Source organism: Schistocerca cancellata, chromosome 2 (genome assembly GCF_023864275.1).
Source record: "Schistocerca cancellata isolate TAMUIC-IGC-003103 chromosome 2, iqSchCanc2.1, whole genome shotgun sequence".
Classification (NCBI taxonomy): Eukaryota; Metazoa; Arthropoda; class Insecta; order Orthoptera; family Acrididae; genus Schistocerca; species Schistocerca cancellata.
In genome coordinates this window covers 1117084922-1117098820 of record NC_064627.1, presented here as the reverse complement: position 1 = coordinate 1117098820, position 13899 = coordinate 1117084922, and the positions used below count along the sequence as shown (strand labels likewise).

At 37.9% G+C, this 13899-nt stretch overlaps 1 protein-coding gene and 1 long non-coding RNA gene across 2 annotated transcripts; one reads left to right on the top strand and one right to left on the bottom strand.

Annotated features, from left to right (window-relative positions):
- Nucleotides 1-1080: 1080 nt before the first annotated feature.
- LOC126163157 (uncharacterized) lies at nucleotides 1081-1505 on the bottom strand. Its single transcript, XR_007535170.1, has 2 exons — nucleotides 1364-1505; nucleotides 1081-1235 (listed from the first exon to the last, which is right to left on the bottom strand). It is a non-coding gene; the product is annotated as an uncharacterized LOC126163157 (long non-coding RNA).
- Nucleotides 1182-9583, top strand: LOC126163156 (tRNA (cytosine(38)-C(5))-methyltransferase). Its single transcript, XM_049920090.1, has 4 exons — nucleotides 1182-1246; nucleotides 1375-1554; nucleotides 6410-6701; nucleotides 8885-9583. Exons 1-4 carry the CDS (start codon nucleotides 1182-1184, stop codon nucleotides 9458-9460), a joined length of 1113 nt encoding a protein of 370 aa, XP_049776047.1. The 3' UTR covers nucleotides 9461-9583.
- The last annotated feature ends 4316 nt before the right edge of the window (nucleotides 9584-13899 follow it).

The window sequence follows — 13899 nt, the reverse complement described above, 5'->3', positions numbered from 1 at the left end:
AAATTTTGGCCAGCAGTTAAGGTTTCAATGCTGTAAGGATTATCATTGAAAAGTTGGATATAGTTATGTAGATGCTTCACGGATTCTTCTGTCAAGCCAGGTATGTAGTTAACTCGACAGCCTCTGGGAGTTGAGAGTCTTGAGCATCTTTTCACGGCTTCTACGAACTCATCATAGTTGGAAACTGAGGGTTCTATGCGTGAAACTTCTGAGTCAAGGAGGTCAGCAAACTTCTGCCAGTCTGCTTTCTTGAAATTGTATCGCCTTCGGAATGATGTGATTCTAGGAGTAATGGCTGCAAACACTTGGCAGCCTATGGGGCGGTGTTGAGTATTTGGTATCGGATTTAGAACAGTTTTTCTGCATTGGTGAGCTATGTTCTCGCTAACAAAAATTAAGTCGGGGTTACACCCACGTTTCCAACGCCCACTGTTAAAAGATGGTGGGAGTTTATTATCATGGACAAGATTAAGATGGTTGGTATCAGCCCAAGTCAAAACTGCTTCACCATTACTGTCGTCCTCAACATAACCCCAAACACTGCTATGACTATTGAAATCTCCAACAATAAAGTGAGCTTGTTGATTGGTGTAGTTGTCTGTAGGTGAAAATTGGAAATCTGCTCCTGGGGGTTTGTAAATTGACGACACAATACAACCATTCAGTTCTACAGACAGTATTTCAATATTGTTGAATTCTGTAAGTGAGGTAGAGAGAACAGCTATATCGTTCCTCACAAAGATAGCACTGCCATATTGTCTATGGGGTCGCTCAACTGCCAGTTTCATCCCAAGGATTTTTGGTCTTCTCATGGTGTCATCTCGATGGGTTTCTTGTATACATAAAATATCACACCTAGGTTCCTTGGCAATATGTTGCAGGAGTTCTTCTTTGGCAACAGACAATCCTTCTATGTTGATTGATACGATCACAAGGTGAGGTCTTGATAAAGACCTTTGGTTTCCATTCATAGTGAAACCTATAATGCAATGCTTTTGGAATGCTGACGTTCAGTTCAGTACTGGAGAATCTAGTCCAGTACCTATGCAGGGGCACCACGTGCAGGAGTCAGCTTCACATTAATAACTGAAAATGTACTTTATGCAACTGCAGTATATAACCTGATCGGTGTTTACCAGCTTCGAAAATGCGGAGTATGAACTGTTTATAAACACGGAAGCATGGGATTACGGGTGTTGGAGCTGTTTAGTGGAATCGGAGGCATGCATTATGCTCTTCGAGGCAAGTGTTTCGTTAAATGCCATAGAATAGTGCGTTTTCGTTACGAGTTTAGTTGCAATCGTTATTAGCTATCAACGTAGGCATTTGAAGATAACTGTGTGTCACAATCTTTCTATCATACTTTTCAGAAAGTTGTTCTGGTGAGGTGGTTGCAGCAGTTGACATCAACACTGTTGCTAATTTGGTTTACGCAGCTAATTTTCCACAAACGAAGCTCCTTCAGAAAAATATTGAATCACTAACAGCCGAAGAAATTAATAACATGAAAATAAATATGATTCTAATGAGCCCACCATGCCAACCCTTCACTAGGTAATTTGCATCTTATGAAATCTGAATATTAGTGCACAATAATTATTATTTTGTAGAACGTGAAATGAAATTAGTTTAACAGCGTCTGCAATTCGGGCAAATTTTTTTTCGGTGAGGACCATTACCATGAGGATCATTACATTTTGGCCTACTATTGCCCCAAACGTTGATCACATCGTAAAGGAATATTTTGGGTATGCTTTAATCCCACAGATAGTGGAGACATATGAAAAAGTAGTTTTCTCAGTTTGCTCCACTATTTGTGGCATTAACACACATTCAATTTTGTTGTACAAAATATACCTTTACTGTGTAATCAATGTTTGAAACAAAAGTAAGCTGGGTTGTGGTAATGATCCCCACCCCAAAAAAATTTGCAACACCTACTCTCTGCAAACCATTGTGAAGTGCATGGCAGGCGGTTCTTTACATTGTATCACATATAGGGCTTTTCCCAATTCCATTCACGTGTGAAATGTGGAAAGAATGTTGCGTAACTGCCTCTGCACCTGCTGTAATTAGTTTAATCTTCATGGATCAGTCTAATTTTGTCTTCATTATCCATAAGCGAGCAAGATATAGGGGGTGTAACATATTCATAGATCCTTCAATTCATGTTGATTCTGAAAACTTTTTTCACAGACTTTCAAGGGATAGTTTGCTTCTATCTTCAAGTCTCTTGCCACCTCAGTTATTTCAGCATATCTGTGCCATGTAATCATTCGTGCTGCCTTTCCTTACATTCATTCAGTATTCCATGTTGGTCCTAATCGATAAGAGAAACACACCCTTTAGCGATATTCTAAGGTGGATCACATGAGATTTGTCTATGCAATTTTCTTTGTAGACTGATTGCATTTCTCTAGTATTCCACCAATGAATGGCAGTCTGCCATCTACTTTACCTGTGACTGAGTGTATATGATTGTTCCATTTATCTCTGCAAACACACGTGACAAGAAGCCAACACCAACCACAGTAGAATAAGATTATATGCCCATAAGCTGTACAGGTGGCGAGAGATCGCAAGAATTTCGGACAGTATAAAAGAAATTTATATTATTGAGGGAGATGAAATTAAATGGGGGGGGGGCTGGAATATAATAGTAAGAAAGGAAAGTGAAGGAAAAATAATGGAGCATGAACATGGGCAAAGGACTAAAAGGGGAAACCATGTGGTATAATTTTGTGCAGAGCACAATTGAATTATTACTAAAACTTGGTTTAAGAATTGTAAAAGGAGGATGTGTCTGTGGATGAGACCTGGAGACACCAGAAAGTTTTAGATAGATTTATGTAATGGTAAAAAGAGATTTGAAAATGCAAAATATTTGAAGTGGGCGGGGGGGGGGGGGGGGGGGGGTGAGGACTCAGACCATAATTTATCAGTTATGATTTGCAGATTAAAATGAAAGATAATTAAGATGATAGGACCAGGATGAGTTGAAAGGGCCAGAGGCAGTTTAGAATTTCAAAGTGAGCATTAGGCAACATTGACTGAAATGAGGATGAATACAATAGAAGGCAAATGGGTATCTTATGAGAAATGAAGTAGTAGAAGTAGCAGAGAATTGATAGATAAATGGACAACACCCAGTAGAAATGTTGGATAACACACAAGATACTGAATTAATTGACAACAGAAGAAAATAGAGCAGTGACAGTGGCAAAAGGGAATACAGACACAAATGAAATTGACAGATAGTTCAAAACAAAAATGCGGGAATGGTTTAAGGAGAAATGCAAAACTAGTGGAATTACATATTCCATCTGTAGGAAATTAAATAATACTGTGGGAGGAAGCACTTGTGCTAATATGAAAACTTCAGATGGAAAGTCATTTAAAAGTAAAGAAGGAAAAGCTGAATGGTAGAAGGAATGTGTCTAGGTCTGTTAAAAGAAAACAAACTTGAAGATAGAATAACTGAAAGGGAAGTAAAGTAGATAATTTTAATTGTGTGAAATGAATCATTTTTCATTCAAATTGCCCGTTTGCGTACAAATATGACTACATGGTCTGTCTTGTTTACTGACTTAAATTACATACAGAAGATAGACTGGTAGAAAACAGTATCAGGAAAAATTAGTTTTGGTTCCATGGAAATGTGGAAACACAGAAGATAATGACTTATCTCCATAGATAGGCCGAAGAAAGGTAAACCTTAGTTTATGGCTTTGTAATTCTGTCAGAGATGGCAAAGGACTTGGAAGACAAATTTAACAGATTGAATGATGTCTTGAAAAGAGTTTAGAAGATAAGTAAAACAAGGGTAATGAAGTGTAGTTGAATCAAATCAGGCAATGCTAAGGGAACTAGATTAGAAACTGACACACTAAAAGTAGTTGATGGACTTTGTTATTTGGGCAGCAGATTAATGGATGATGCCGAATGGAGAGAGGATGTTGAATGCAGATTGGCAATAGCATAAGAAACAGAGAGAAAATTGTGAATACTGATTACAAATTTATAAATGTAAGCCTTTCTAAAGGTACTTGTCTGGAGTGTAGCCTTGTAGTGAAACATGGCTATAACAAGAAGTGAATAGAGGCATTTGACATGCAGTGCTAGAGAATGATTCTGGGGTCAAGAGGAATATTTGACCAGTGACATAATGTTAATGGCCACTGTGACATCACTTTTTGGTGCATATATTCAGTTTTGTTAAGTGGTGAAGCTAACAAATATGCTAACAGAAAGAACTTAGTTATGGTGACAGACTGACCTGTAGCAAAGCCCATTTGAAAAAAAAAAAACTGCCACTGATATCTCGTTACAGTTGCCATGTTGTTTAAGGCTTTCATTACACATTTCCTATGTCACTGGTCAATGTCAACGACTGGTATCTAATATTATTCTTTATCCCAATGCTGAATTGATTTTGGGGGGGGGGGGGGGCAGATCACACAGCTAATGAAGATATGCTGAATCAAATTGGGAAAATATCAAATCCAGATATGAAGATGCTTTACACAGGACATACTACTGTTACATGAAATCAGTGTTCAGACTGTAGACAATAACAAATTGGTCTGCAGTGTTGTCCGATGTCTGTGTGTGCTACTATTTGTGTTATAAAAAGTAAAAGGTAAACCCAGAAAAGCTGTATTACCTAAAAGTCATATTTCCATCAAGTATTTTGTTTGGGATTATGGACATGGTACAATATATGTCGGTATGAAAAATGCAAGAGGGGTGAATGGGGAGAACACTACGTAATTCGTACCACAAAAGTACTTTTTTTATGAAGTAGGCAGTTAAATTTTACAGGATAGACTGTAGACTGAAATGAAAATCCTCAAAGAAAATCTTTACATAAAAAAAAAGAAACTTTTTATAATAGTCACTTCTCTCTAATAATCCATGGCTCTTGCACTCCATACTTATGGATGTTCTCATACCATCAGAACATGAAGTCTGGTGGAGGCCCCAGCAATGCTTGCTTTGTTTGGTTTGCAGGGACATTTCTGGTCAGAGGGAAACTAGTAAACAAAATATATCCTTACAAATTTCCTTTATACCCAAACTTAGTGGATTATTATCATATGATACCTTATTCATTTATTAGAATCAAAAGTAGTTTTAGCTATATTGAAGGAAATGTGGTGTAACAATTGAAGAATACTAATGAAGTGTAATTCATCTGACAAATTCCAAGAACGAATTTTCATTATGCCAATGGAGTTGTGCTGAGATGCATCTTCCTGAAAGATTAAAACTGTGTGCCAGACTGGGCCTCGAACTTGTGACCTCTGCCTTTCACAGGCAAGTGCTCTACCAACTGAGGTGTCCAAGCACCCCTCATGATCCAAATAACGACTCTGCTTTTGCCAGTAACTCACCTGTTTTCGTACCTTCCTGCTTCTGTGAAGTGTGGCTGTGATCAAATGAGCTGATGTCATATGTCTTTTCTGCCACATGTAAAATTGCAATGCTAACAGTTACTGTGAGGTTCTGATAACATTCTAATCATGCGACACACCAAATTGTTGCATTCACAATCATAATAGGTATGCTTTCCCTCCAACACAGTAGATATTACAAATTCAGCTCTGTTTCTCTGTGATGTAGTTACAACCAGTGTCCCCATATATCATAAGAAATTGTACACTGTAAATTAAGCAAATTTTATTAGTCATTCTCAGTGTAATACTTTTCAAACACATATGTAACATATGTCTGCCTGTGTCTGTGTGTGTGCTTTTTCCCCCCTAAGGTAAGTCTTTCCGCTCCCGGGATTGGAATGACTCCTTACCTCCTCCCTTAAAACCCACATCATTTCGTCTTTCCCTCTCCTTCCCTCTTTCCTGATGAAGCAACCATTGGTTGCGAAAGCTTGAATATTTGTGTGTGTGTGTTCTTTATTTTTATTGTGTCTATCAACATACCAGCGCTTTCATAGAAGAGTAGAACTGGTAAAAACAAAAAGTGGGGGCGAGAAAGAGGGAGAGTAGTAGACCCAGTAAAAATAAAAAGGATATTGTCAATGATAAGCAGCTCTCAGTAACACATGCCCTTCCTTGGTACATCAGACTTCAATGCTCATCTTTCCTTTCAGTCTAAGAAATAAAGGCAATGAATGACATTTGTTTGTTTAAATGTAAACATTTACTAGCTTCTAACATTGGGCTTATCAACCCATCCCGTTTTAATTGGGAAAATTATACATCCTAGTAGTAAAAACTTTGCAAAGTAATTTTTTTTCACAAATCCCCAGATTTTGTCCGTTTAAAACTGCTATGGGCAAATGCCCATTTATAAATGTCCTGCCCACTGGGCATTTGCCCAGCCCACATTACTGAACCCATGTCATCAAAGTGTTGTAGCCTGTCTCATTTCTGTTTATTACTTTTCACAGAAATGGGCTGCAAAAGGATATGGCTGACAATAGAACCTCACCTTTTCTGCATTTCTTACGGCTGTTACCTGAACTGACTGGAAATCTGAAATATATTCTTTTAGAAAATGTCAAAGGTTTTGAGAAGTCCGAAGCCAGAGATATGTTTGTTAACATCCTGCAAGAAGCCAATTTTATTTTTCAAGAATTTCTCTTAAGTCCATTTCAATTCCATATCCCTAATTCTCGAACACGTTATTACCTTATTGCAAAACAAAGGCCACTGAATTTCTCATTTTCTATAAAGCCACTGGTAAGTGTAATGACAACATTATGTATCATCTTATAATATATTTATAACAAATTTAGAATTGTGAATGATAAAATTTCAGGATGTATTTTAGGAGAGAATACTTTGCATTTCTATAAATGCAGTATACTTAAGTATATAGTTTGTGTCCTGTTGACAGAACTGTTTTTCCAGAGAGGTTCATTTTTAATTTGCACAAGGAGGTCAACATTGAATAAATATTTACATAAATGTTACAAGAAATTGGTTCACTACACATTATTAGCTGCACTGAGAAATCAGAATCATTGGTTCAGTGTTCCTGTTTCAAGCTCTGGTTGTAATCTTCCTAGCTAATTTTATTGAGGTGGCTCAGCAGTTAAGGAACTAGGCTTGTATTTGAAAGGAGTGGGGTTCAGATCTCCATTTGGTCATCCAGATTTAGGTTTTCCGTGGTTTCCTGGAGGCAGATTGAGACAGAGGCTAAGATACAGCCTTTAGGTATGCCAGTGCTGATTTCTTGCCCAGTCTGGATGTGTGTTCTCTCTGAAGATGAATGAGTCAGTCAGTAGCAGTCACATTTGTGATTTTCAGAAGTATAAAAATAGTAAAGCAGTCTATAATCTCAAGACTGCTTTGAGCAACTCAGTGCTTCACAAGACGTGGTCATATTCCGGAAGTAGTAGTTTCAAGGATGAATGCTAAGTACCATAAAGGAAAATGCCAAGTATAAAAAAATAATCAGTCATATTTTGTAAGTAATGCAGCTCCTCAAAAATACGGAGTCTGTTTGCCTCCTCATTCTTAGTTGGCATTGTACCATTATAACAAATGATAATGTTAAGACATACACAGCTGTAATATTGTACTTAAGTTTGTAATAGCTCTAGCAGCAAGAGAAAAAGTTAATTTATGCATATCTTCAGATGATGGTATCTTCAGATGATGGTATGACTTTCACATCTTTTCCTGCCCCTACACCACCTCAGCATGTTGCTCCTCAGAGCAGTTATAAACAATCAGATGGATGTGAATCATGTAGCTCATTGGGTAATACATTTGGTGACTGCACTGACAGGGAAGATGACATACTTGTAAAAGAGCATGTGGGCTAACATAACCAGTTTTTTGGGGGGAGGGGGAGGGGGATGCGGTACATTTTCAAATGCATGCTTCAGTGTCACTGGACTGTGTGTGAATACTCAAAACAAGTAGTAATTGTAAGATACACCTCAATAAACCATGATACAAGGCAATGCTACTTTGTGTCATTGGATTACACACCATAGTTGGATCTGTTATCTGATGTACTTCACATTTCCATGCAGCCACCAGTAGTTATCAGCTGAAACTTTGAGCCATTTTTGCACCCAACATCATATTTCAAGCAGCTGCTGGAGGTTACTGGAACACCAGAGACAGTTGGGTAAGAATAACTCACGGACATAATGCTGATGATCTCATGCAACATCACATGTGCAGTGATGTCCTCAGTATATGCTGCAATTACGAGGCGACACACACTGATGGTAAGCGGATGTGATGGTTCTGTGAATTATCACAGGTTGCAGTAACAAACAAGACCAATAAGTACATGTAATTCCCTCAGTCCCAAGACACCAACATTTGTGTGTTGTAGATACCTTGCAAATCAGATGATCCGTCTTAGTGACTACTCTTTGCGGGGGTGGGGGGAACACCTGAAACTGTTGATGTCTCCTACATTGCACAGTCAGTTCTTCACCACTTGGTGCAACTAGCTATCCTCACACACTTCACAGCCTGACTCAAAATTTCTTTTTGTACCTTCCAAGCTCTACAGATGATCTCGTGCGTGCTTATTGCTCTAGTACCCATGGTAGAAGGATGTAGCAGAGAATGGCGTAACAACAGTATGTGAGTTGTTTGCAGAATTAATTTTCTGGCAGATAGAAGAGAGGCATTTGCAGATTGAAGCTTGAGTTGAAACTTGTCTGGATAGCTCAGTTGGTAGTGCATTGCCCACAACCTACAAGGGTCCCAGTTATAATTTGTCAGTGCATTATATAGAATGCTGTTGTTTTGTTGAGTTGCTTGTATCTTCTTTTTATGGTATGTCATAAATTTGAAATTGTTGGTGGTGAAATTAAGTTATAAAAGTGAATAAAATAATTCAGTCATAAAAGTGAATAAAATAATTCAGTCTGATATAGAATTTCACGTTTCAGGTGGATGATATAACACAAATTTTGGACGGAAATGACAGTACTTTGTACAAGACGTATCGTGTAAATACACAGTATTGTGAACTTGCTGCACAAGAAGAAAGCCATGAAAATAGTAGAGACGAGAGAACTTGTTTCTCTCTTTCTCACATTCTTGAAAAAGAAAATGCTGACAATTTGTCAAGTTTTAAATTGCCCGATAACATACTACTAAAATATGCTTGTGCCTTAGACATTGTTTTCCCATTGTCTAAACATTCTTGCTGCTTCACAAAAGCATATGGTCATTATGTAGTGGGTACTGGGTCAGTCCTGTCAGGTGAATCTACAGAGTATGTTCTAAGTGTTGCTGAAAAAATAAAGTCACGTGAATGTGAATCAGAACAGTGTCTGGACCTACTGCACAGCTTGCAACTACGCTATTTCACACCATTGGAAATAGCGAGATTAATGTGTTTTCCACCAGATTTTAGCTTTCCCATAATTGTGAACCGGAAACAGAGGTACCGTCTCCTAGGGAACAGCATAAATGTTCATGTTGTATCAGTTTTAATAACACTACTTGTTACTGACATATGATAGTATTTGATAAGAGCTTTGACTCAATGAGAAACTTGTATTGAAAAGATTTTGTACAGTTATTTATTAAAGTAGCCAAATACTCTTTGTGTAAAATAAAGTCTCAGCTGAGAATTATATTGACTGTATTTCTTTTGTCTCTACCATTCCTTAGATATTTTTTACACTATTAAATTTTGGAGGAAATACTACATTTATTGTACATTTTTATGACTTAATTTTGAAAGCTGTGCAAGATGATCACAAATTTAACAGTGGCAATCATAACAAAAAAAGACTTAAGACTGCAAGTCTGCAGATAGGAAGTGGTTAACCAGTACTTTTCTGAATGAATATTTTACTCCGTGTAGGAGTGTGCACTGTTATGAAATTTCTTGACAATTGAAAACTGCAATACACTTGAATGCGGACCCTTGCTTTAAGTTGGCAGTGTACTTAACCATGTTCACAGTTTCAATTTTGGCCTCTGTTAGTTTCTTGGTCCACATATACTTTTAAGTAGTTGGAAAGTTTCAGCAACTATGATGTTTACATGACACCATACAAAATTTTTGTTCAGTGTTTGGTTCTCCAAAGTTGATACCCATTTCGTGTTTCTCCCATCTTGCTCAGTCATACTACCTAATTACGAGGAAACTTCAAAAATTAAGTTACACATTGGGCTGGCAAAGTAACTTTTATGGATAGCTGTACTACTATTCAAAGTGAGATACATGACTATTTTTCAATGTAGTCATCAAGTCTCTGTGAATAAGGGTCAGAATGTTCTACCAGTCTTTCATTTCCTCAATGACAGTAATCTGCTCTTGGTCGTGGAGCCATTCGGGAATTACTGTGTGAATGTCCTCATTGTTGAAAAATAGCTTCCCCTTGTGACTGATGTGAATCAGTTCATATTGCTGGGACATTCTCTTTCTAGTCGATGTCGAAGCCCGTCCTCTGTACTTCAGCTTTGGAGTACATTTCCAGTTGCTACAGCATTTCACTTTCACACTGTGATGCACCTGTTCTCCTTTTTGAAACAGAACTGTCTGCAGGAAACCTAGAATATATGCTGTATTTTGACAGTGTGCTACTCTTGTTGGGCATTGGTAATGGTGGAGAACATGTAACTTCCTTTCTGAAGTCCCAACATAGTTGAAGCTCTTCACTTTTTAAAGTGTCTCCCTACCAATGGAACTTAAGTATCAAATTTGTTTTTGTCTCATTTTATTACATCACTGTTCTCTGCCAAGAATGTCATTCCACCATAAGTAGCTATCTCCTGTCAGACATCCAGCTGTTCGTGGACTCACTCAGTTTCCCCATACTATCAAGTCATCTGCAAACACTACTGTCTTCATTTATCCTAACCTGTCCATCAGAAACTGAGCTATGCTAAACACTTTTAATTCTCCCTGTTGTTTCATACTCACTTCCAAATTTTCCTCCTGCATATAAATTTGAATACTTTCTATATCTTAAAAAAACTGCACAAACTGTTGGTTGTACAGTATAACCTGATTAACGCGAACTCGCATAAGACAAACTCGCGGTTAACGGGAAAAAAATATTGGTCCTACCAGGAATACATTAGTTCCTATGGTATGTTTTATCTGTTAACACGAATTTTGGTTAAGGCGAATTACGCACTCTGTTTCAGTTCCTAGTGTTATTAAATTTCATTGAAAAACAAACTTCCAACCTTAGAGTATTCTAAAGCATAATTTTTTTCTGAAATAAATGTAGGAAATGTAGCTACAAAGCTAATTATACTTGTTGTTGACTCGGTTTTTAACTTATTGTTGGTCGGTAGCTGCGATTATCACCTCAACAATGCTTTACATTTTAAGACATTCAATAATGTGTGCAGCGGCATTTAAGAATGTACTCAGTGCCAGATTTGACAGGCGTTCTGTTAGTCGTAGCTGTATCGAGTTGGAATACTGAATAAAAACTACAGTTACAACCGGTACCGTAGCACGCGAAAATGGCAAAGAGGAAACAGACAGCTCTAAATGTACAGTTAAAGCTTAAGATTCTAGACGAAGTGGACTGTGGTACCAAGAAAACAGCTATTGCAGAGCAGTTTGGAATACCTATATCTACTTTACCTACAATTACTAAGAATCAAGAAAAAATTATTAATGCTGCGGCATCAGGCTCTGGAAACAAATCTAAAGGACTTCGTACCACCAAGTATGAAGACGTCGAAACCTTACTGCTAGAATGGTTCAATCATATGCGTGTAACTAACATACCTTTAACTGGTCCTGTGATTCAGTCAAAAGCAAATGATATTGCTAAAGATATGGGCATCAAAGACTTCCGTTGTTTTGCTGGTTGGTTGTATCAGTTCCAAAAGAGACATTCAGTTTCATCTGTACAAATTTGTGGTGAAGCAAATAAAGTTGATGAAGAAAGTGCGAACAGCTGGTTGCATGAATTCAACCGAATGAGGGAAAAGTATGCCTCGTGTGACGTGTTTAACATGGATGAAACTGGATTTTTCTACAATCTTTTTCCAAATCACACCCTGGGGATAAAAGGTGATAAGTGTCACAGTGGAGTATGAAGCAAAAACCGTGTGACTGTTGTACCGTGCTGTAATGCTGATGGCAGTGAGAAGTTTCGTCCCTGGGTTATCAGTAAATCCGAGAAACCACGTGGTTTTAAAAACATAAATATGGATACTTTACCTTGCATCTACTCTCACCACAAGAAAGCTTGGATCGATGGGACATCATTTCGCAAGTGGCTTCTTCATTTCAACAGTTAAATGGTTGCTTAATATAGACATGTTCTTCTTACATTGGCCAGATGTACTGCCCATAACGTTTGTTTTCCACCCAACGCCACAAGCCGCCTTCAGCCTTTGGACCAAGACATAATCTCTCTCATAAAGAGAGCGTATCGTAAGCGACTTGTAAGCGCTGCAATTCGTGCTGCTGAAAACAATAGTTCAACCCCAAATTGGAATCTGCTTGACGCAATAAAAGCCATCGTAGCAGCCTGGAACTCAGTATCGCCACACCATATAGGGAAGTGCTTTAACAGAGCTTGTAGACATAGCAACACCGAAGATGTCCACGAGTTAGAAGATGCCACTTCACCTGATGAATGGACAGTTCTGCAGGACGTTGCGATCCCTGAGATTAGTTTCGAAGACTTCATTAGTGTAGATGACGATGCCGTATGTGCTTCTGTGGAATCGGATGTTCCAAAAGCTGTGAACGAGGTGCAAGAAGGGCCATCAGAAGGAAGTGAAGAGGAAGAGAATACAGATACCATTCCACATACCCGTCAGGAGATGTTTACAGCCTTGGACTGTTTAGAATGGTTCCTTACAACTTCTGACGTGACTGCTGGGTTTACGGACGCTATCATTACAATTGGTTGTGAAATTACAAAATATTATCGTTCATCATGAACGTCAGCGAACCATGACCGAATTTTTTCCGAGAAAGAAACATACATAATTTGTGAGTACTTGTAATTTTACAATCACTTTATAGTGTTATAAGTCTACAATAACGTGATTGATAGCGTAGTGTATTCCCCATGAGTGTACTGCTGTACATGTACACTTATTCCCTTGAAATGTTTGCATTGGATATCGCCTTGAAAATAAATAAGTTACTTTTCAGACAATTGTTATGATGCAATAGCATTGAGAAAATCTGTAACTGAAGGCATTGGTCCAATAACCAGGTATGTCCACTTTTGGCATAAAGATTTTACTACCACTGCATAGTTTGAAAATTGTTCAACCTTTTCATGCTAGAATGAGACTCGTCCATGGGACAACTCAGAATAATAGACGGAATGGACTTGTCTGACATTGGATGTTTGGGGCAAGAAACAGGGTTATCTTGTGCTTCATTTGCTATTCAACAAAACTAGTCAGATTGTGGCATGTGAAATACATCCAAAAAGTTCACTATAGCTGATGTTACACAAAATATTTTTAGACATCTCACCCCCCCCCCCCCCACCCTTATATACACTGTTTCAGTGTAACATTAATAAGAGTGCTGATAATGAGACCTTTACCATTTCAGGCCCTTTTAATACTTTTCTGAACACAGGTATGTAGTTCTCTATAGTGCATAATTATCACAACTTATTTAGACAGCCTCTACAACATTGGCTTGTTCCGAGAAAAATTTACAAAGCACCTCTGCCAGAAATCTTTGAATATAAAGGTGCTATGAATCACATGCCAGCCTCAGGAATGGAATTTTATAGTCAGTTGATATGTGACAGAACAGTTACTGATGCTACACATTGTTCATCAAGAGAGACTCGCAACCACTCCTATGATGTATTAGGATTTTCAGCTTTTTCTTTTGATTTCTCAGACTTCTAATAATATTAAGTAACTGGTGAAGAACTAATAGTTGTTCTTTCTTTAGTTATTAGTGTATTTGACATATAAGAAAATTGTTTGGTGCAAGAGT

Bases quoted from the DNA above. Each gene is read 5' to 3' on its own strand.
- LOC126163156 (XM_049920090.1), top strand. From the start codon at position 1,182: ATGGGATTACGGGTGTTGGAGCTGTTTAGTGGAATCGGAGGCATGCAT. The intron at 1,247-1,374 runs GTGTTTCGTTAA...CTTTTCAGAAAG, and splicing joins CATTATGCTCTTCGAGGCAA to TTGTTCTGGTGAGGTGGTTG. The intron at 1,555-6,409 runs GTAATTTGCATC...TACTTTTCACAG, and splicing joins CCATGCCAACCCTTCACTAG to AAATGGGCTGCAAAAGGATA.